At 45.9% G+C, this 25,000-nt stretch overlaps 1 protein-coding gene across 1 annotated transcript; it reads left to right on the top strand.

Moving 5' to 3' along the window:
* Nucleotides 1-14,411: 14,411 nt before the first annotated feature.
* On the top strand, nucleotides 14,412-24,824 carry LOC143291900 (uncharacterized). The gene is made up of 2 exons (XM_076602043.1): nucleotides 14,412-14,795; nucleotides 20,351-24,824. Coding segments are annotated over exons 1-2 (972 nt in total). The 5' UTR covers nucleotides 14,412-14,793; the 3' UTR covers nucleotides 21,321-24,824.
* Nucleotides 24,825-25,000: the final 176 nt, after the last annotated feature.

The raw sequence follows: 25,000 nt of genomic DNA on the forward strand, positions 1-25,000 counted from the left end.
AGTCAAGGTCAAAGCTGTTCCCTGTCTGCCCACAGGGCTGCAGCTGGCTGTCCAGATGAAAGCTGTCTGCAGTGTCCTTCACTACCAGCCTGGAGTCCAGAGAGAAAGAGTCCACCGTGTCTATCAGCGGCATCAACTGGAACTCCACGTCAAAGTGATCCACGGTGTCGGGTGAAGACAGCTCTGAATTCACGTGGAAGGTGTCGGCACGCTGGGCCACGGCAGTCAGCCTGGCGTCACAGTGGAATCGGTCAGCCCCTTGGTGCAGGCGCTGCAGCCTGGAGTGACAGTGAAAGGAGTCGGCACGCTGAGGCACGGGCAGCAGGGTACAGTCCCCGTGAAAGGTGTCTGGAAGCTGGGGAAGGGCAGTAACCGAGGACTGGAGGTGGAAAGAGTCCAGGTTCTGCCCGCCTGGCTGCAGGGCGGACTGCAGGAAGAAGAGGTCCGGGGCGCTGGGGGGAATCCGTCCCCTGTCACCGTCATAGCTGTCCCGAGCAGCGGCGTGCAGCGGCTTCATCTTTAGGTCACACTGAAACCTGTCTGAACAGCGGTGGAGAGGCTTCAGTCTGGAGTCGACGTGGAACGTGTCCGAGGAGCGGAGGGGCAGCAGTTTGTTGTCCACGTCATAGCGGTCTGCGGGCTGGTGCTGACGCTGCAGGGCACAGTCGCACTGGAAGCGGTCTGTCTGGCGCACCACCGTCCCCTTCCTCTCACAGTCGTGCCTGTCGGGGGCCTGTCGCTGTCTGTGCAGTGAGGAGGTGTCGAGGTATATGTCCCGGGTCTTCTTTAAAGGCCGGAGCTTGAGGTCACACTGGAAGGTGTCGGGGTTCTGTCCCAGCGGTTTCAGGGTCCCCTCACACAGGAAGATGTCCCTGGACGGCCGGTAAGGCCGGAGCTTGGCGTCCAGGTCAAACACCTCCACACTCTGGCAACACGTCCCCAACCTCAAACACATCACGCCACACTTTTTGCCCGGCCGTCAATCTGGCACTGGGGTTTCAGGAGAACCTTACACTGGGGTTTCAGGAGAATCTGGAACTGGGGTTTCAGGAGAATCTGCTACTTTCAGAAGACTCTGACACTGGGGTTTCAGAAGAATCAGGCCACATTCACCGTGTGTGTCAGCGTTATGTTGACCTGTGAAAGAAGACACCACCTGAGTCATAACCCCAGAAACGAGGTCAACTTCCAGAACTTTGACCACGTTCCAACCACATCGTTCTTATCAAACTACGCCATACTTTTCTTCTCCGCCGTAGTGTTCATCCCTCTACAGTCTGTGTAGTTCTCACCCATTCCACCAAGTTGTCTCTTCTAGCAGCTGTAACAGGTGTGAGAGAGACTGACTCTCAGGTCGAAAGTCGACAGACGTATATAGTGTCCCTCATAGCATTGGTCAGGATATCACAGCACTGCCAGGCCGCCGTTGTTTGTGCCTGCTTTTCCTCCTCACTTAGAACGTCAACCACGATAAGACAAAACACGCTGGCAAGCACACACACACACACACACACACACACACTAACCGTGGCTGTGGCAGGCCCACTGAACAGGCTGCACCGTGCCGTGCGTCAGCCCCACCCTCCTCCCCTCCCTACCACCCCTCCTCACCCTCCGCCCGCTTCTTATGCTGCCAGCCACCACAGCCTCCCGCCACCACCCCCACCCCCACCTCTCTGAGCACTGCCAGTATAACCAGTACAGCCTTCCGCTTGGCCTTCCCGCCTACCCACTATCACCCCCACTCAACGACTCACAAAACATGTCAGTCTTCCATCGACGTCGCAATGTCAGTCACAAAAAGCACACAAGCCGCACTGTGATACTTAGCCACCCGGAATGGAAGAGGCCAAGGCCACCCGTTGTGTGTGTGTGTCTAAATATATATATATATATATATATATATATATATATATATATATATATATATATATATATAATTTATATATATATATATATTTTTTTTTTTAAAGAATGTTGTTCTTTGTATTGACACATACACTCACGCAGTCAGTATGTTCACTGTGTGCACGAGTTGTTTTTCGTGTCGACACAGAGATTTCCCGGGGAAACATAACACAGGGCTGCAGAAACATTTCTGCGACGCACACAGTTTTCTGCTGGATGCTAGCAGCCTTCACAGTTTGCTTCAGTGCTGTTGCGGTGCAATGTCTGCTGTAACCTGGTTTTCCCACTTTGGGTTTACCAGAATAACTGAACGCTGGTTATCCGAACATGTTGATTTCTCTTTCTGAATGCCTGTGTGTGTGTGTGTGTGTGTGTGTGTGTGTGTGTCCCCGTTTCCGTCTTTGTCTGTCTTGTTCTCTGTGTGTCTGTCTGTCTGTCTGTCTGTCTTTCTCTCTCTGTTTGCCTGTCTCCGGCTTGCTGTTTTTCTGTGTCCCTCACTCACTCTTTTTCACACACACACACACACACACACACACACACACATCCAAGTGCACGCGCACGCGGGGGCACAAGGCGTCAGTGGCGGGAGCACCAACACACAGCGCGGAAACAGGGTGGATGTGTTTACACGTTGCCTGGCGAGACGTGGTGGTCATTGCTCTCTGTCTCTGTCTCTCTCTCTGTCTCTCTCTGTCTCTGTCTCTCTCTGTGTCTCTCTCTATATATATACATATATATATATATGGATGTGTGCTATGTATATATATATATATATATATATATATATATAATTATATATATATGGAGAGAGAGGAGGGAGAGAGACGGAGGGAGGAGAGGGGAGAGAGAGAGAGAGAGAGACAGAGGGAGAGAGAGAGGGAGAGAGAGAGAGAGAGAGAGAGAGAGAGAGAGAGAGAGAGAGAGAGAGAGAATTTGCTTTCCTTTGCCTCAGGAGGCTGGACTGATGAGAATGAAAAGCTTATGCGCTAAAACCTGCCCACTCTTTAAATGAAAGACGTTCGTCTGTTCTTCTTTTCTTGCTCTCTGTCTGTCTGTCTGTCTGTCTCTCTCTATATATATACATGTGTGACTGTTTATTTTACCCCCCCCACCCCCCCACCCCCCCTTTTTTTTTTACGTTGAATAATTAACAGAGTTAATGTCTTTAAGTTCATGTTGCTCGTAAGGCACCAATTCAGTTGGCATGTGTGAACGTGTGGGTGGGGTGGAGTGGATTATTGGTTAACTTGCGTGCAACGGCGCGAAAACGATATGAAACTCAGTTATGAGCTCGCGCGATTGTTTGTAATAAGTGCGAATGCGTGCATCCTATTTTAATGTCTGTCTGTCTGTCTGTCTGTCTGTCTCTTTATTCCCGTGTGAATGTTTATTTTACCCTTTTTCTTTACGGTGAATTAACAGAGTTAATGTATTTAAGTTCAAGTTTATGATATTGCTCGTATTTCCAGGTATTCCCTACTGATCTTGCATTAAGATCAGCGAAGATTCTCTCTACACTCCAATGCGTGTTACTTCCATTTGGGACTTTTCCCCATTTTGCCCCTTGCATCATCACCACCTTTCATCATCATCACGTTTGCTCTTCTTCTTCGTCGTCGTCATCGTTGTCGTCATCTTCATCGTCATCATCTTCTGTTTCGTTTTCTTCTTCTTCTTTTGTCATGAATGTCTCATGTCCCTTTCTTCGTCGTCGTCATCGTTGTCGTCATCTTCATCGTCATCATCTTCTGTTTCGTTTTCTTCTTCTTCTTTTGTCATGAATGTCTCATGTCCCTTTCCATCAGATGTCAAGTATGACGCATGACCCACATTGATGTGATACACTACACTCTCCATTAAATTTCATACGTGACACACTGCCGTCTCCACTAGATATCAAGTATGACACATGGTCCTCTCCATTATATGTCAAGTATACGGCATAGTCCTCTCCATTAGATGTCACGTATACGGCATGGTGCTCTCCACTAGATGTCATGTATACGGCATGGTCCTCTCCACTAGATGTCAAGTATACGGCATAGTCCTCTCCATTAGATGTCACGTATACGGCATGGTCCTCTCCATTAGTTGTCAAGTATACGGCATGGTCCTCTCCATTTGATGTCAAGTACACGACATGGTCCTCTCCACTAGATGTCAAGTATACGGCATGGTCTCTCCAATAGATGTCAAGTATACGGCATGGTCCTCTCCACCAGATGTCAAGTATACGACCCAGCATAGTCCTCTCCACTAGATGTCAAGTATACGGCATGGTCTCTCCAATAGATGTCAAGTATACGGCATGGTCCTCTCCACCAGATGTCAAGTATACGACCCAGCATAGTCCTCTCCACTAGATGTCAAGTATACGGCATGGTCTCTCCAATAGATGTCAAGTATACGGCATGGTCCTCTCCACCAGATGTCAAGTATACGACCCAGCATAGTCCTCTCCACTAGATGCCAAGTATACGGCATAGTCCTCTTCACTGGATGTCAAGTATACGGCATGGTCCTCTCCATTAGAGGTCAAGTATACGGCATGGTCCCCTCCACTAGATTCAAGTATACGGCATAGTCCTCTCTATTAGATGTCAAGTATACGGCATGGTCCTCTTCACTAGATGCCAAGCATACGGCATGGTCCTCTCCATTAGATGTCACGTATACGGCATGGTCCTCTGCTCTAGATGTCAGGTGTACCACATGGTCCTCTCCACTAGATGTCAAGTATACGGCATGGTCCTTTTTACTAGATGTCAAGTATACGGCATGGTCCTCTCCATTAGATGTCAAGTGTACGGCATGGTCATCTCCATTAGATGCCAAGTATACGGCATAGTCCTCTTCACTGGATGTCAAGTATACGGCATGGTCTCTCCACTAGATGTCAAGTATACGGCATGGTCCTCTCCATTAGAGGTCAAGTATACGGCATGGTCCCCTCCACTAGATTCAGGTATACGGCATAGTCCTCTCTATTAGATGTCAAGTATACGGCATGGTCCTCTCCATCAGATGTCAAGTATACGGCATGGTCATCTCCACTAGATGTCACGTATACGGAATGGTCCTCTGCTCTAGATGTCAGGTGTACCACATGGTCCTCTCCACTAGATTCAAGTATACGGCATTGTCCTCTCCACTAGATGTCAAGTATACGGCATAGTCCTATCCATTAGATGTCAATTATTCGGCATGGTCATTTCCATTAGATGTCAAGTGTACGACATGGTCCTCTCCATTAGACGTCAAGCATATGGCATGGTCCTCTCCATTAGATGACAAGTATACGGCATGGTCCTCTCCATTAGATGACAAGTATTGCCCTCTCCACCAGATAGCATGTGGACAGGTGTGGTGGCAGAAAAGCCAAAGGACTGGATTATCGTCCAATCTATCTGAGCTTGATGCCTGGTTTTGGCACACTTGGAGGGTTAAGGATGGAAATTTTTCCGATCTCTCAACTCCCCCCCCCCCCCCCCCCCCTTTCTTGTGTATATATATATATGCATGCAGAAGATCAAATGCGCAAGTTTATCAAAGATCCTGTAATCCATGTCACTCTTTGGTGGGTTTTGGAAACAAGAATCTACCCAGCATACACACCCTTCCCTCGTAAACGGAATATCGGTGGGGTAAAAATGGTCGTACACGTACTAGCCCATTCCTTAAAAAAAGAAAGAAAAAGAAAAGTGAATGTGGGAGTTGCAGTCCGCGAACACAGGAGAAGTTCAAGAACGTGGCATGCATAATGCATGGCCTCCCAATTTGATGTCATGCACTCTCCTTTAGATGGTATGCATGAGATATTTCAGTATGTCCCTCACTGGGACAGCTGTCGATGAAGGGCTCAGTATGTATGCTTCCCTGTTCCACCTTCCCTCCATGTGTTAAAGTCTTAACTCCCGAGAGCAAGGTTTCGGTTGCGCATGCGCACTAGAGCCTATCCATAAAAGGGAAAGGGGCGGAGTTTATCTATAAAAAGCGCGAGCACGTGTCCGGTAGGTTAGTAGATCGTCATATTTCTCTCCGTTTGCATGTTTTACAAACAATGTGGTCGTTTACGGTTGCCAACGTCGAGGGGCTGTCTGCATGCTTTCCAATTCTCACCGGACAGTACCACGTGCTGGTGCTATTTTTATCTGACAGACACGTCTAGCGCAAAGACAAACGGCTCTAGCTCCGCCCCTTTTCTCTGCATTCAAATTTTGTATTACGTGTAGCTGACACATTTTGTACTTTCCAAAGTCAATTCAGGTCTAGATTGGAAGCTGCTAGGCAAATCTCGCTCTCTGCCATAAATGAAGCCAAACCGTAGCTTTATTAGGCTTTTATTTTGAATAAACCTTCACCGACGTCACAGTGTCAGACTCTGATGAGAAACTGGCTTGATTCAAATCGCCCGCCATTTATAGTCCGGTTCAGGCTTTAAGTATGCTTGAAAAATCGTCTTGTTAATGAGACGGTTGAGGCGATGGTAACCAAGCATGAGTGAACGAGCCAGTAACATGAGAGAGACAGACAGACAGACAGAGACAGAGACACAGAGACAGACAGACAGAGAGACAGAGATCGAGATACAGAGATTTAAGAGAGAGAGAGTTCACTCCCAGTACGTTCTCGGATCTCCGGCCAAACATCCATCTGACTTCTGCTTCCCGAAATTTATTCATTCGTGGCACATTACATAAACTGTTGCTGATGACAGTTACGCTCTCACAGACGTCACGGGCCGAATTTCACGTGCTGCACGAGGCTTGCAGACTAACAGGGGCACACAAGTGCACACAAGTCACTCGGCGCGAGCAAGAGGGCTTTCTTCGTCGTGGTTTCTGAGCAGCTGCTGTAAACGGAGAGTGGTGGGGGAGGTGGGGGAAGGAGTGGCGTGGGTGTGGTTGAAGGTAAGATAATGTCGAAAGATGTCTGGGAGCATGGCGACAAGTAGACACAGCTTGAACTCCATCTGGTTAACTGGTACGCACCATGCAGTCACAAACATGGAAAAATGAAAAAAAAAAAAAAAAAAAAGAAAGAAAGAAAAAGAAAAGAAAAAAACCCACCAAAACTCACATCACCGCTGACTCCTTCACTTCACTTCTCTGTCTTCTTCCTCCACTCTTGTTTTTGGTGGGGTTTTTTGTTGTGTTTTTCCCAGTCAGTGCCTCGTGTGATGTGTGCTGCTGGCCCTGTTGAAGGGTCAGGCCAGATGATTTGCTCTTGAACTATACGAGAGGAAAAAGTCTTCATCCACAGCGAGAAGCTCCTGCGCATGCCAACTCACCCCATGCACGAAAAACTGAAGCACCCAACAAAGAACAGACTGAAGCGGACCAGCTTCAACCACCTCTCCAAGGCCCTGCACCGCCAACATGAAGACCTGCTGCCCTCGTCCCCTGCCGAGATGGAAACACTCCCCGACTTCGAGGAACCGGCCGACCAACTGGAAGGAGTCTCAATCATCACAAAAGTCCCTGGCATCGACCAAAAGGACTGCCAAGCCCCTCCCCTGCTGAAAGCTCTGACATTGGAGATGATTGAGACTCGGTACAACCCCAGCGAATGGACGCACGTCTTCACAGATGGATCCTCGGAGGGAGCAGTGAAGAATGGAGGAGCAGGCATCTTCATCAGGCACACAGATGGAAGACTGACCCCTGGAGCCTTCCCCACAGGAAGAATCTCCTCGAACTACAGAGCGGAGACAGCAGCACTACTCCATGCTGCACAAGGCCTCAGGACGTCAGTCAACCCACCACCAAAGATAGCCTTCTTCACTGACTGCAGATCTCTCCTGCAGGGACTCCAGTCAACCAGAAACGAACAGCAGCTGACAAACATCAAAGCAGCCCTTCATGACCTTTCAAAACGGTCGACTGTCACTGTTCAGTGGGTTCCTTCTCACTGTGGGGTCATGGGGAACGAAAAGGCCGATGCTCTCTCCAAGGCAGGCAGCAAAATGAAGCAGTTCAGCCACCCCGTGACCTACAGAGAGGCCAGGACCATCATCCACAACCGTTACCAGAACCAGTGGAAGAGAAGGCTGGGTGCAAACAGTGGTGTCGATCCAATCCACCAGCTCCAGAGACACCAGCAGACAGTCCTCTTCAGACTGAGAACCGGCCACTGCCGACTACTGAGTCACCTTCACCGTATGAAGATCGCCCACACTGATGAGTGTCCATGTGGCACTGGACCCCAGACCCCTGAACACATCCTCCAACACTGCCCAACCCATGAAGCTCTACGGCGTCAAACCTGGCCAGGGGGCACAGAGCTACAGGCGCAGCTTTGGGGAGACCGCCACGACCTGGAGAAGACCGTGGGCTACATCGTGGCGACGGGGGTGACCGTCTGACGCAGCCAAAACATCGAACGCAGAAGAAGAAGAAGAAGCTCTTGAACTTCGTCATCACACAACATAAGCACGTGCAAGTGCCCGGAGCTGCACACACACACACACACACACACACCAGACACACACACACACACACACACACACACACACACACACATACATACATACAGAGAGAGAGAGAGAGAGTCGCTCACACACCTGCACTTCCCCACACCTCCTGGGTACATGTCCACCACAAAGCAACAAACAAACACAATGTTAGCAGCGCTTGTTTGCTTTTTGCTGACACCCCCCACCGCACATAACCACCACCCCAAATACCTCGTTCCAAACACACAGCCTAGTGTCAAGCTGTTCTTTGTCGAAGAGCGCTACTAGAAATGGTCATAGGCAATTATAATCCTTTCAATAAATAGCCGTCGCCATTGCTGCAATAAAGTTTTGAATTTTGTGTCAGTTCAGTCTTGGAAGACAGAGGATTCACACACTCTTTCTTTTCTTTTTTTTATGGCCGTGACTTGTTTTGCATATAAATGTTAATGCATAATTGAATGTGGTGTATGATTTGAAGCCTTTGCTTTAGTGTGTGTTTTGAGCTGAATTTTTCTTTACCTTTGACTAGAAGTCTGCATGAGAATGAACATCTTGTGTGCCGTTTTCACCAGTGCTCTTTTAAACTGATAATCCATCATCTGTTATCTCTCTCTCTCTCTCTATTTATTTATTTATTTATTTGCAATTAATTAACAGAGTTAATGTCTTTTTGTTCGTGTTTATACTACTGCTCGCATTTACAGGTATTCCCTGTTTTGCATCAACATGTAGGCTTTCACTAAATGTTCATATGATATGGTATGTATTACCTCTACTTGGGAATTGTCCTCCTTGAAACAACATCATCGATTTTCGTTTTCATCACTTTCACTCTACTACTACTACTACTACTACTACTACTTTCTTTCTTTCCTACTTTTCTTTCTTCTCTTTGTATGTATGTATGTATGTATGTATGTATGTATGTATGTATGTATGTATCTATCTATCTATCTATCTATCTATCTATCTATCTATTTTTCATTCTTATGTCACGTGGCCCCCTCCATTAGATGTCAAGTACTACACATGGCCCTTTACATTAGTTGTCAAGTACTAGGTATGGCCCTCTCCATTAGATGTCAACTATGATGTGTGGTCATGTCCATTAGATGTCAAGTATGGCACATGGCCCTCTACATTAGCTGTCAAGTATGACACATGGCCCTCTCCATTAGATGTCAAGTACGACACATGACCCACTCCATTAGATGTCAAGTATGACACATGACCCTCTCCATTAGATGTCAAGTATGACACATGACCCTCTCCATTAGATGTCAAGTATGGCACATGACCCTCTCCATTAGATGTCAAGTATGGCACATGACCCTCTCCATGAGATGTCAAATATGGCACATTACCCTCTTAATTAGATGTCAAGTTTGACACATGGCCATCTACATTACATGTTAAGTATGACACATGGCACTCTACATGGGATGTTAAGTATGACACATGGCACTCTACATGGGATGTTAAGTATGGCACATGGCACTCTACATAGGATGTCAAGTATGACACATGGCACTCTACATGGGATGTTATACATGACACTGTCTCCATTACATGTAATGACCATTACATGGCCTTTTCCATTATGTATGACACATTGCCCTCTCCATTATGATGTATGGTCCTCTCCACTAGATGTCAAGTATGATGCATGGTCAACTCCATTAGATGGCAAGTGTGACACGTGGTCCTCTCCATTAGATGACACATGGCCCTGTACGTTGGATGGCATTCATGACACAATTCCCCATCACATGTTATGACTATGACACGTGGCCCTTTCCATGACAGGTATGACACTGTGATGGTCCTCCCAGTTTGATGTCATGCACGACCCGTGTCTTTATCTATCAGATGGCAGGCATGAGATATTTCAGAGGGTCCCCATTTAAAACAGCTGCCACTGAAGGACTCGATACGCATGCTTCTCTGTCCCTCCTTCCCTCAAGTCTCCACGCTCAGCTCTTTCAAGTCTGGCCTAAAAACCCACCTCTTCCCGAAATAGCCTCCCTTCCCTGCCTCTTCCTTGTCTTCGGTTTCTCCAGTTTTAGAGTTATGCAAGCGTGTGAATGACTGGTGCGAAAGCGCTTTGATTTGTCCATGCACAAGGTTCAGGGCTATATAGACACCATTATTATTATTGTTTTCAAGTAGACTTGCAAAACCACCTTGTTGATGATACCATTGAGGCGAGGACAATCAAGCACAGAGAGAAACACAAACCGATAAACAGAGACACATAGAGAGACAGAGACCGAAACACAGAGACAGAGACAGAGAGAGAGATTTCACCCCAAACAGGTTCTCGGATCTCCACTTTTCTTCTTATCCATCTGACCTCTGCTCCCTGGAATTTATTCATTCGTGACACACTGCATAAACTGTTGCTGGAGACAGTTACGTCTCTCACTGACGTCACGGGCCGGATTGCACGTGCCGCACGCGAACGAAGCGTGCAGGCTGACAGGGGCACACATGGGGTACACAGGGGTACGCAAGTCATTACAGAGCTTGATTGCATGATGTGGTTATGCAGAGCCGGGCTGCTGCAGCATATGGGAGAAACGTCACAGGGAAGAGTGGCGGGGGAAGTGGTGGGGAGGAGTGGTGTGGGTGTGTCTGGAGATAAGAACTGCTGATTGTGGCCAGAGATGTCTGGGAGCATGTGGCGACAGGTAGTCACAACAGAAACTTGGTCCGTCTGTCAAACTGGTGCGCTGACACCACGCTTTCGCAGACGTGATTGAAACAAGAATACACACACACACACACACACACACACACACACGTGTTTTTATTTTTTATTATTAATTTATTTTATTTTATTTTTCTTTCTTTCCTTTTTTTTTAGTTGGAAAGTTATTCCCTTAGTCAGATTGTTGTCAAGTTAATGTTGTGAATTGTATTGTTTTCATCCCTTTCCCTCCCTTTTTTCCTTCCCCCCCCCCCCTTTTTTTCATGTTTAATTTCATTTAATGTGGATAGACATTAAATGAAATTGAACACACGCGCGCGCGCCCACGCACGAACGCACGCACGCACACACACACACACACACACACGCACGCACGCACGCACGCACACAGAGCGAGAGAACGAGAGCGAGAGCGAGAGAGAGAAGAACTTATAGAGGATTCCTCCATTTCGTTTCTCTCTCTTTTCTCTTGTTTTTCACAGTCAACCCCTGTGCTGGTATGGTGTGTGATGCTGGTCCAGTTACCGGGTTTGGTCAGATCTTCTCTGGAACGTTTAATTCGTCACACACACACACACACACACACATACACACACACACACGTGCACTTGCATGCTTTTCTTCCACTTTTTCCTCTTCTCTGTGAAGATTCACTGAATGAAGCCACTGCACAGAAAATTAATGTTCACCAGAACTCTCCACTGAGGACTGTTGGTTGTGTTATAGCCTGGGTCCCTGCAAATGGTTGTCCCGTCTATCTATGTATCTACCTGTCTGTCTATATACAGTCTAATATCATCATCTCGGATGAACAGACTATGAATGAATAAACAATGATGTCTCTATACAGAGATAGACAGACAGATGAAACTATCATGTGATGATGAAAGCAGGACCCAATGTGCAGCCCTGGTATCGCCCTGTGTGGTTGTCTGGACCATCAGCAACAAAGGGTAAGACCAAGTGTCATCGTTTTCCATGATGAAGAAGCATAAACAAACAAGAGAGGCAAGGCCTTCAAGACTCACTTGTGATACACTTTTTAAAAAAATCCAAGCTTTTTATGTATCGAGTATAATTTCAAAATGTAATGTTTAAGAAGAGAAAGATCAGTTTGAAGCAAATTAAGTCCCCTAGCATTAATTACAGAGTAATTTCCCTTTTTTACTATCTGCACCAAAACGTTTGCAAAATAAATAAAAATTCCATGCTTAGCAAAAGAAGTTCCTGTTTTAACAAAAAAATGATAATAATGACTCCTCTTGTTGTTGTGTCAGAATAAGAGGTCAAAGTGCCAAGTTTAGAGAATACAAAAAATATAAATATAACAGTAAATGCAGTTTGCATATAATTAGGCTTCTTTTTTATTTTTTTGTGCCCATCCCAGAGGTGCAATATTGTTTTAAACAAGATGACTGGAAAGAACTGAATTTTTCCTATTTTTATGCCAAATTTGGTGTCAACTGACAAAGTATTTGCAGAGAAAATGTCAATGTTAAAGTTTACCACGGACACACAGACACACGGACACACACACACACACAGACAACCGAACACCGGGTTAAAACATAGACTCACTTTGTTTACACAAGTGAGTAAAAAATCGCCCTACTTAAACTTTTAATCGAATGGTTCGTTGAATTGTAAAGAGTGGTAACTCTCTCCATTCACAAGGTACACATCTTCAAGTCAGTGCTGTTTACGCTACCGATTCAGCTAGCACACAAGTAAATAAAAGGCACATTGGAACAAACCCAGACACTTCCTCAAAAAAGGAAGCGCTGGGCATGTCCTTATACTTTATATTTTGTTATTTACTTGTGTGTTAGCTGAATCGGTAGCGTTAGCAGCACTGACTTGAAGTTGTGTACCTTGTGAATGGAGAGAGTTACCACTGTTTACTATTTGTTAATCATTTCATCTCCTGGCCTCATTGTTTGTTAATTTTTTAATCGAATAGGCTGATAACTGTGGTTGGAAACTGAGAGGGGTTGAAAGCGGAGAGAGTCAAACCACATAGCTGGAAACAGATAACAAACGTCCCTCTACATTGGACAGTCCTGTGTATTTTGTAAGAATCAGGAAGAAGAGAATTCCATGAACAGGGGCAGTTTTTAGATGTTACTGATGCTATAGTAGCCGCACTGGCTGTTCGGATCAGTCCAGTTGATGGTGTCTACCTGACAGTGAATTGATGCACCGGAGTCTACAATTCTCGGCTTGGATTTGGACAAGATGAATCAATGTTGGATGGAGAAAGTCAACAGGGACCCCCCTACTTACCGGTCCTGGAGCTGGCCCACAGTCAGGTGCACCTGGTATGTCTTAGGCATTTTGTTGTTGTTTTAATCTCCATTCTGTTCAGCATGACACAATGGCGTTGTGGCGTCATTATCTTTTTATGAAATATCTGTTTATTCATTTATCTCTTTTTGTTGTTGTTGTTGTTTGTTTGTTTGTTTGTTTGTTCTCGCATTTTTCCGTTTCCCCTGTCAGTGGCTTGTGTGAATACAGACCTGTGTTATCAGCAAAGAAATCAGAGTGTACCTGAGAGGGGGGCACACACACACACACACACACAGAGAGAGAGAGAGAGAGAGAGAGGGTAGCACATAAAACATATTTGCTGTATCTCATCAAGCTCTCGAAAACAAACAACAAAAACGAACAACAAGAGAGAAAAAAAGGGGAAAAGAGGGTCAACCAACAAGACATTATTCAAAGTGATGACAATGAGAGTGAGAGTGAGGGGGTAAAAGTGGAGAGAGAGAGAGAGAGAGAGAGAGAGAGAGAGAGTTAAGATGTTTGAATGACATGGAATAATACAGTGCATCAAACATGGAAACTAGAATTCAACACGACAATCTGATTTACAGAACAAAAACAAGCACACTTTTTTTTCGCGATAATAAGGACAGTTAGTGTGCAAGAGAAGGGACAAAAGGTAAGGGGGAAAAAAATCAAAACACGCATGAACAACCCACATGATATTTTAAAGGTGATTTGTGCGTCGACGGACCTTTCCCACTCACAAGTTTTCTGGGGGGCAAGAACAACAAGTACGTACCATCAGAGGTGTATCTAATTTATGCTCAGCACAGCACTTCTCGTGGTTTCATCGTATGACGTCACTGCGCGTGACAGGCAGCACGTGCCCAACAGCAGGCAGTCCTGTATCTTTCTTGTGCTGTCCTGACTGGCAGGCATGGGGCACAGTGCAGTGGGCGGTGGGAGGAGGGGGGGGGTGATGTATATAGCAGGGAAGCGTTCTTCAGTCTTCCTTACAGCACATGGCAACCAAAAGAAGAGCTCAAGTGTGTGTCATAGAACGATATTTGTGACGACGTCGAGATGTGCATTTTGTAGGGACCGTAGAAATGAACTGTGTGTCACCTGTGACAACATTGAAACCGATGAGTTTGTCATGTGACGACGTTTGAATTGAACTGTGTCACGTGTGACAACATTGAAACTGATGAGTTTGTCATGTGACGGACATTTGAATTGAACTGTGTGTCTTGTGAGGACGGTAGAATTGAACTGTATATTACACAGTCACGTGACAACCGTCATTGAAACCGATGAGTTTGTCATCCGACGCCAGCGTTAGAAGTGAGTTGTGTGTTTTGTGGCGACATCAGACATAAAACTTCAGAGGATTTCTTCAGATCGGCCATTGCCCCCTTCGGTTGGAAGTGGTGGTATCTTTCAAACCATTATGTGAGTAAAAAAAAAATTTTTTAAAAGGCGAGCATTATTTACTTAAGGTATTAACTGGACACATAATCAGTGTGCAGTTTTTATTATAACAAGTCTCACTATTTTGAGAGATTTATGTAAAAATATTGCTGAACGTTTACCAGATTTGTTACTCACACACAAGACAAGGAAACTGAACTTGACTCTTGTGAGGAAGTTCCAATACAACTGCCGAATTAATTATTTTTTCTGGTAAGGAAAGAATTGGTCTTTCCAAAAAGAAACGTGTTTTGTCCCCAGCAGCAGAATTACATGTTCCATAACAAATTTCGGGAGGTGCTAGTTCTACATCTTTTTTCTTTCAAGTATAATGCAATATTCAAAAAACACCGACATCTCAATTTTGTTAGTGCCTATTTGGTATATCTATTTAAGTCCATTGAAATATTATAACACTGGCTCCATGCTAGTTGAGGTTTTAAACGTTCTGTACAAGGAAAATCGATCGCTGTTTTGAATGTGACAATACCATTCCTGCTACTGGTCTTAACTCTCTGCTTAAACTTCCATCCCTTGCTTATCCCGGACATACCAAAGTCAAACGTGGCTTTAACGGGATTTTCTTACGCATTCTGTGCATTGATATTGGCAAATTGTGTTGTCATGTGACAGCAGTGGAACTGATTTGCGTGTCACGTGACAGCGACAGAACTGAGATACGTGTCACGTGACAGCAACAGAACTGAGATACGTGTCACGTGACAGCAACAGAACTGAGATAGTGTCACGTGACAGCAACAGAACTGAGATACGTGTCATGGGACAATCACAGAACTGAGATGCGTGTCACGTGACAGCAACATAACTGATGTTGTGTCATGTGACAGCAACAGAACTGAGATGCGTGTCACGTGACAGCAATAGAACTGAGATAGATGTCATGGGAAAGCAGTAAAGCTGAGTCAAGTGTTTCAAGTCTTCTTCTTCTCACTTTCTTGTTTCGAATATCACATTGCCAGTTAACTTCTCTCTCTCTCTCTCTCTCTCTCTCTCTCTTCTCTCTCTCTCTCTGTTTCTCTCTCTCTGTTTCTCTCTCTCTCTCTCTCTCTGTTTCTCTCTATCTATCTATCTATCTATCAGTCTAACTTTCTTTCTTTCTTTCTTTTTTATCTTTGTTGCTTTAATGTTTTTGTTTTCAAGGGCTGGATGAAATAAAGCAAGTATATTTGACCTATATTACCCTGGGAACTTAAGGAAAAGGATCAACTCTGTCTCTCTGTCTTTCTTTCTGTCTCTCTGTCTCTCTCTCCTTCTTTTGCTAGAACCAGTGCTGTCACGCACGTGTACTATTCATGGCTCACTCAAATGTTTTTGTTTTGTTGTTGTTGTTTTTTCTAAAAAAAAAAAAAAAAAAAAGGTTTCAAACTATGTGAAGCCCTTTACGCCAAATGCTACTTCACATTACATATAACCCTTTTATATCTGGTGCTATTTCAAATCAAGTGTAGGCACTCACAATAAGACGCTGTTTCATATTATATGTGGCCGTCAGATCAGAACCTATATCACATTATGTGTAGCCGTCCAAGAAACCGGCTGCTCGGCTGAAGCTGTCCTCTTGATCTAAAAAAAATTCTTGTACATCTTAGAATCCTATTCTTTTATGAAAAGCATCATTCCAATAATATAATGTGAGATTTGAGAGGAATGTACGAGAGGGGCGTCTTTCTTTCTTTCTTTCTTTCTTTTTTACAGAATAAAGCTTAATAGTAAGTGTTGAAGCTCTCACGTCGTGGAAACAATACCATGCAGCAGAACTAAAGAATGAACACAAGGATGATCGGCAGACTGGGAGAAGTAAGAGTAACTAGGAACCAACATTTGATGCTGTAGATAGTGGTAAGGGTCGTTATGAACCGTCATGTGATGCTGTAGATAGTGGTAAGGGTCGTTATGAATCGTCATGTGATGCTGTAGATAGTGGTAAGGGTCGTTATGAACCGTCATGTGATGCTGTAGATAGTGGTAAGGGTCGTTATGAACCGTTATTTTATCGTTTAGAGAGTGGTGTGAGTCGTTATGAACCGTCATGTGATGCTGTACAGTGGTGTGAGTCGTTATGAACCGTCATGTGATGCTGTACAGTGGTGTGAGTCGTTATGAACCGTCATGTGATGCTGTACAGTGGTGTGAGTCGTTATGAACCGCCATGTGATGCTGTATAGTGGTGTGAGTCGTTATGAACCGTCATGTGATGCTGTATAGTGGTAAGGGTCGTCATGAACTGTCATTTGATCGTTTAGAGACTGGTATGGGTCGTTATGAACCGTCATGTGATGCTGTACAGTGGTATGAGTCGTTATGAACCGTCATGTGATGCTGTAGAGTGGTAAGGGTCGTCATGAACCATCATTTGATCGTTTAGAGAGTGGTGTGAGTCGTTATGAACCGTCATGTGATGCTGTATAGTGGTAAGGGTCGTTATGAACCGTCATTTGATCGTTTAGAGAGTGGTGTGAGTCGTTATGAACCGTCATGTGATGCTGTATAGTGGTAAGGGTCGTTATGAACCGTCATTTGATCGTTTAGAGAGTGGTATGAGTCGTTATGAACCGTCATTTGATGCTGTAAGGAGAGGTAAGAGTCGTTATGAACCGTCATGTGATGCTGCAAGGAGAGGTAAGAGTCGTTAGGAACCGTCATGTGATGCTGTAGAGTGGTAAGGGTCGTTAGGAACCGTCATTTGATCGTTTAGAGAGTGGTATGAGTCGTTATGAACCGTCATTTGATGCTGTAAGGAGAGGTATGAGTCGTTAGGAACCGTCATGTGATGCTGTAAGGAGAGGTATGAGTCGTTATGAACCGTCATGTGATGCTGTAAGGAGAGGTAAGAGTCGTTAGGAACCGTCATGTGATGCTGTAAGGAGAGGTATGAATCGTTAGGAACCGTCATTTGATGCTGTAAGGAGAGGTATGAGTCGTTAGGAACCGTCATGTGATGCTGTAAGGAGAGGTAAGAGTCGTTAGGAACCGTCATGTGATGCTGTAAGGAGAGGTAAGAGTCGTTAGGAACCGTCATGTCATGCTGCAAAGTGGTATGTATCGTTAGGGAAAAACAACCCACTAAGACAAACCCACAAAACACAGTTCATGACACACTATCCTTACCATTAAGCTCCTTATGGCAAATACGAAAAGGCCATGCTGAGGACGCCAGCCATTCCGCTTAATTTATCATCTCCAGATTACAAAAAAAATATAAATAAATAATTTTTTTTTAATCGTAAGAAAGGAAAGAAACAACAACAATACTTAAAAGACAAACAAAAATAAACAAAAAAGGCCGCATGGGCAAATAACAGTGCAGAATGGGCAAGTACTACCCATCCCAGTGTTTACATCTCACTACCTAATTGCCACAGCAAAATAGCACAGAATGTACATCATAGACTGCGGAAAAGAGAAAAAAAAAAGTGTGAAGACTTGCTTGAAAAAAGAAAGGGGGAATGGACTAGTAAGGCAGAAAAAGGAGACAACAGTGAAGAAAGAAAAAAGGCAGAAACAAAGAGAGTAATAGAAAAAAGGAAATCTCTAGTACAAATTTTCCAGAAGAAGAGTTGAGTTTAACTCACTCAGTACGGCCAGTCCTCTCTTCTCCTCTACACAGACCCCTCGGATGTCCAGTGGGTGTCTGAATGACCCAACCTTTAGCTTCCGTCGTCAGAATTGTGGTATTCTTTGTCAACATTCATCTCTCCAGTATAAGAGCCTTCCGCTTGCAATATTTTGATGATGGTAAGTGGGGTGAAACGCTGTTAACGTCGTCTCTTTCGCCGTTCGTATGGAGAGAGTTAACGACCTATCGGTAATAAGCCCTTGAGGTCACGTTGTTCTGGACAGATGTCCGGCAGTAGTCGTTCGGTGGTTAAAGATATTCAATTCTGTGGTCCGTGAATTTCCAGAAGGCGGGGATGCTGTTTATACTGAAAGAAACCAAGAACCCCTCCCCACCCACCCACCCCCCGCCCCCCTGGCATCCCCACGGGGGAGCGACATGGCTGTGAAGATGTGTGCACAAACATCTTAAATGAGATACTGGTGCGATGGCTCGACCTTCTGGGGGCTGTGGGTGGGAGGGGGGAGGCGGATGTGTTGACGTTTTCAATTGCGATGCTTCAACTTCCGCGGAGGAATCTTCCGAAGCTGAGCAGGTAGATTACACATTATCGCATGGTTGATTTTTTTCCCAACCGGTTTGCAAACATTATTTTCTTTATCGCTGTGCACGTGCAAACATACGCCCTGGCTGTAATCTATCCATGTCAGCCCCTTGTAAGTATCTAGTCGGCAAGTCAGTTCAGTTTCTGCTCAGCTCTTCTCTCAAAGTTCCACCTGTGAGGATAATACAGCAGCGTCTGTGAATGCATTAGCCTTTTTTTTTTTTTTTTTTTTTTGGTCACGATGGAATATCTATTTCGCACAAACTCATACTGGAAAATGAGAATAAATTATATGTGTGGTCCGTACGTTCACATTACAAGCTGTGAGTCACGTTGTGAATTCCATTTGTAATGCTTTTACCGTAATGTACGATGCGTTGTTTCATTGACTGTCCCATGCCAAACCATGCTATGAGAAAACCGCTTTGTGCTGCACAGTCGCACCGGTAGCTTGTGAATTGTGGTATGGAAAAAAACAATAGACCAAACAAATCAAACAAATGTGCAAAATTAATAAAGACATGACTGTCTTTGTAATCATCAATGATACATAAAGTTGTTGCTATTGTTGTTGTTGTTGTTGTCATTGATCCATCTGCTGCTTATCATCATCTTCACTTTCACCAGGGGCAATCCTGTTGTTGCCGTTTTTAAGTGCGCAAGGTGCGCGCTGTATGGAAAAGCAGGTTAACAATTTTTATTTATCTTTTAATGAATGTTTTTTTTTTTAAATCTAATACTGACGTCAAGATTCTCATATTTGTAAGTTTCACACTCGTTTTGCGGAATGAGTATGACCAATTTCTAATACATATCTGAAAGAACAGAGGTAACGCCACTACAGGAGATAGCACAACATAGGTAATGCATGTGATCCCTTGAGGTGGTCCTTGCAGTCACCTGGGCCACAAACAGAATGAATGCAACAGAGCCACGTGCTTCCCTCTAACCAATGAGAGTTCTGTGGCAGGTGCCCGTCAGCCATGGTCATGAGGTGTCCCACCCCTCACCTCGTGTTCCCCTGTAAGTACAGAGTGGTGTAGCGTATATGGATTTGACCGAACGCAGTGACGCCTCCTTGAGCTACTGATACTGATACTGTACAGAGTGCTCTGTGGCAGGTACCAGTCAGCCATGGTCATGAGGTTGTCCCACCCCTCATCCCGTGTTCCCCTCTAACCAATGAGTGTCTTGTTACAGGTGCCCGTCAACCATCGTCATGAGATGCCTCACCCCTCATCCCGTGTTCCCCTCTAACCAGTGAGTGTCTTGTTACAGGTGCCCGTCAACCATCGTCATGAGATGCCTCACCCCTCATCTCGTGTTCCCCTCTAACCAGTGAGTGTCTTGTTACAGGTGCCCGTCAACCATCGTCATGAGATGCCTCACCCCTCATCTCCTCACCCTCACTGTGCTGCTGCGGGTCTGGTTGCTATGGGGACAGGCGATGCGGGAGACGGGAGCCGCCTTCCAGCTACCCCCCTTCCTGCAGAACGTGTCGGAACAGACGCTGCACGAGAGCCAGAGGGGTGAGGCTGACGAGGGGTTCACCACGGCCCTCGCGCGTCGCTTCTCGCCCAGCCCCAAGCACCTCCAGGACCCCAGGCTGAGGAAGAGGATGCGCAAGTACTGGGACCCCTTCTGGATGTCCGTGGACAGGCCCAGCAACGTCGACTGGGAGGTGATGAAAGAGGCGCCGGTAAACCCCAGGCTGGTGGAGGTCCTTGACGGACTCAACTTCACGCTGCGCGGGTCTGACGGCGTGGACAGGGACATCGGGGAGGACGTGCAGCACGTGCTGAGGGCGTGGCTCCTGCAGCGCTCCACCTGTCACGTGCGCTACACGTGGCACGACCTGGGCGTCCTCTTCTGGCCCCGCTGGGTGCGGCACGGCCACTGTCAGGCGTCGTCAGGGCCCCCCTCCTCCTCCTCTTCATCCTCCTCCTCCTCCTCCTTCCACCAGTCCTCTCCCCCTCTGTTCCCGTCCTGTTCCTGGCATCCCGGCATGCATTGCGTGCCCGCCGAGTCACGTCGTATCCACCTCTTGCAGTGGCACTGCTGGCACAACAAAACCTCCGGCCGGAAACGAAGCCTTCGCCGGGCTCGGAAGAGCAGGAGGAGGTGGACAGCCGGCAGGGGGCGCCGTGCAGGCCGGGTGGGAAGGAAGGTGGGGGGCAGGAAGGGGAAGAACAACGACACCGAGAACTGGAACAGGAAGTCGTTCAAGGGCAGGAGAAGAAGAAGAAGAAGAAGAAAGCTGAGCACGCGTTGCAAATGGAAGAAGATTCCCTACCCCGTCACGGATGATTGCTTCTGCTCTTGCTGACGTAATCCTTCGTCCTTATGACGTGTTCCTTTGATTTTCTGACGTGGTCAAGTTGACGTGTTCCTTTGTCCTGCTGACATATATATATATTCTCCGTCCTGCTGGCGTAACCCTTTATTACTCTCTTGACGTGTTCCTTTTTTCTTCTGACGTGTTCCATTGTTCTTCTGACGTGTTCCTTTGTCCTGCTGACATATATATTCTTCGTCCTGCTGGCGTAACCCTTTACTCTCATGACGTGTTCCTTTTTTCTTCTGACGTGTTCCTTTGTTCTTCTGACGTGTTCCTTTGTACTGCTGACGCGTTCCTTTGTACTGCTGACGCGTTCCTTTGTTCTTCTGACGCCTTTCTTCATCCTGCTGCGTTCGACCTCGTGTGATCGTCGTGTCGGGTCAAATATTTGAGCAAATTGAACAGACACCACCATGCTAATCATAAAACAGTTATATGAGTCTGACCTTATGCAGCACTGCTCGTCGTTGTGTGGTGCGACAGGATCATCCACTGGTAGGAGCACGGACCTAAAGCATCGGTGGCGTTTCCTCGTTGTTTGTTTTGTGGAAACAGAAACCAGACACAGGGTTAACAAAGAGGGCTTCTTTCCTTGTGGTAAGACCATTCAGTGTTGGCCTGCTCGGGCTGCTTTCCCTTCCCTTTCCCTTCATCCTGCTGGCTTGGAATGACGAATGGCAGAATGTCACTCCGCTTGGGTACGGCTGTTTCTCTGTTAGACAGCAGCAGTGCGTACTGTGTGTGTGTGAACAAAAGATCACTTCTGTGCTCTTCACTTCCCAAGCTTCTCTCAGGTGTGTACGCTGGACAGCAGACGGATGGAGACTGATCTTTCATCCTGGGTGTCCCCTTTCGTGGAACGAGAAGCTCCAGAAGAGTCCAGCTCAATTCTGACCACGTCCACTGACCTCTGTCGCCGGCCTCATAGACACATGGTGGTGGGCATTGCTTTATTCGTCAACAACAGAAACACGTGTGACTCGGCATGAGCGGTTCAGAATCAGGCAGCTGCCTTCTTCACTCACTCTGAAACCGGAAGGAAGATATGGAGCAATGCGGTTCTTTTTTCTGGTAGTTAGAGCTGGCACAATTGGTCTTTTGTAATGGTGACTGACGGTGTTCCATATTCTCCATAACACACCTCTTGAAAGTCCCAGTCACTGTCAGTCATCAGACATCATAGCTCCATAACACACCTCTTCAAAGTCCCAGTCACTGTCAGACATCAGACATCATAGCTCCATAACACACCTCATGAAAGTCCCAGTCACTGTCAGTCATCAGACATTATAGCTCCATAACACACCTCATGAAAGTCCCAGTCACTGTCAGTCATCAGACATCATAGCTCCATAACACACCTCTTCAAAGTCCCAGTCACTGTCAGACATCAGACATCATAGCTCCATAACACACCTCTTCAAAGTCCCAGTCACTGTCAGTCATCAGACATCATAGCTCCATAACACACCTCTTCAAAGTCCCAGTCACTGTCAGACATCAGACATCATAGCTCCATAACACACCTCTTCAAAGTCCCAGTCACTGTCAGACATCAGACATCATAGCTCCATAACACACCTCTTCAAAGTCCCAGTCACTGTCAGTCATCAGACATCATAGTGAGGAAAGACATCACACACTCTGGTATGTATGATTACAGACAGTCATCAGATGGATGATACACACCCCGGCAACCTGTGTTTTTGTGAGTCACTAGGATAAAAGACACAGCGGCACCGTTCATTATGGTTAGTCACCAGACGTTCACACAACACACACACACACACTGACGCTCTTTATCGTGGTCAGTCAACAGACTTCCATAGTCCAGGAGAAACACACACACACACACACACACACACACACACACACACACACACACACACACACACACACACACACACACACACGGCCAGTGACCAGACTCTTGGGCAGGGGCAGGAAAGGTGTCGCGATCATGTGCATCGTCAGGACATGCTGCGACAAGACTTTCCAGACACGGACATCATTCACCTGAACCATCTTTTGCAGCAACGAAACTTCAACGGTAGAACCTAACTCGTTGGTAAAGATTGTCTGGTTCCGTATACCTAATCACAAAGGAAAGTTTCGTTACTCAGATTCCAGCGTTTGAACACACATGTATAATTATTTCGTTGGTTGCTCACCAACAAAAATGATACAGGAAAGTCTTAGGTTGCACAACCTGTTAGTGAATGGTTAAGTTCACAGCTGCATGCATTGACGTTGCCTGGTCGTCCAGAGTAAGGGACAAAAAAGAACATCTGCCGAGTCAGTGTCCCCAAGTGCTCTGAGGACTGATTAGTGACCACCTGCTGTGAATGGGGTTACTTTAACACGCGTTCGTTGGGTCTTACCTGGAAGTATACTGTATTGTATATATCGTTATTTTCTATTCCCGTGTTTGCAGTGCATTTCGGATTGATTAATCGACCTCATTACCTGGTGTTTTATTTTTTGGACGTGTGCACACTTGTTTTTCTGCCTGTGTATTGTAGTGTATCAAATCGAATCGTATCGCATCGCTCGCATATTATTGTGTCGTATCGTTTTGCGTTGTGTCGTGTCGTGTCGTGTCGTGTCGCATCATATTGTATTGTATTGTGTTGTATTGCATTGTATTGCTTACTTGTCTTTCTCTTTGTGAACTTCGGGATGCTGTCACTGGATAGAGCGCGTCAGTCAGCACAGTACGACAACACAACAGTGACAGAGCACGTCACAGCACTGCAGCACCACCTTTCTTTTACCTTCTTTGGTTTGGTTTTGTCTGCACGTGTTTTGTTGTGCTGTCAAAGTGGAATTTTGCCAATGGCTTCTTCTTCGTTCGTGGGCTGCAACTCCCACGTTCACTCGTATGTACACGAGTGGGCTTTTACGTGTATGTCCGTTTTTACCCCGACATGTATGCAGCCATACTCCGTTTTCGGGGGTGTGCATGCTGGGTATGTTCTTGTTTCCATAACCCACCGAACGCTGACATGGATTACAGGAACTTTAACGTGCGCATTAATTTTGGTCTTCTGCTTAAGTACACACATGAAGGGGGTTCAGACAAAAGCAGGTCTGCACATAAGTTGACATGGGAGATCGGAAAAATCTCCATCCTTTATCCACCAGGCGCCGTTACCGAGATTCGAACTCGGGACCCTCATATTGAAAGTCCAACGCTTTAACCAATCGGCTATTGCGCCCGTCTTGCCAAGGACAATCCTTTTGTTGACGTGGATTCTTTTCATTGCATACGCTATGCTGTACACGGTGACTTCGGTTTATCGTCCATTCGGAAAACGTGTCCCAATGTTTTAAGCTTCTATATCTGCCTGTCGTCATATGCCTGCCCCACTGGGTTTTATTTGTTTACTTTTTTGATGGAGGGTCTCTAGCTCTCTCTCTCTCTCTCACTCTCTCTTTCTCTCTCCATCTCCCTCGTTCGTTTGTACATTTTCTCTCTTTCTCTGTCTCAGGGTATTATTATAGTGGATACTGTTTTTTGTTGTTGTTTTTGTTGTTGTTGTTGTTGTTGACTTTGTTATGGCATATAACGGTGAATATATACGGTGAAAATTGTGCAGTATTGAGTCATAAATTGTGATGTTGATGATCAGTAACAGAGCACACACACACACACACACACACACACA

Source organism: Babylonia areolata, chromosome 1 (assembly GCF_041734735.1).
Source record: "Babylonia areolata isolate BAREFJ2019XMU chromosome 1, ASM4173473v1, whole genome shotgun sequence".
Classification (NCBI taxonomy): domain Eukaryota; kingdom Metazoa; phylum Mollusca; class Gastropoda; order Neogastropoda; family Buccinidae; genus Babylonia; species Babylonia areolata.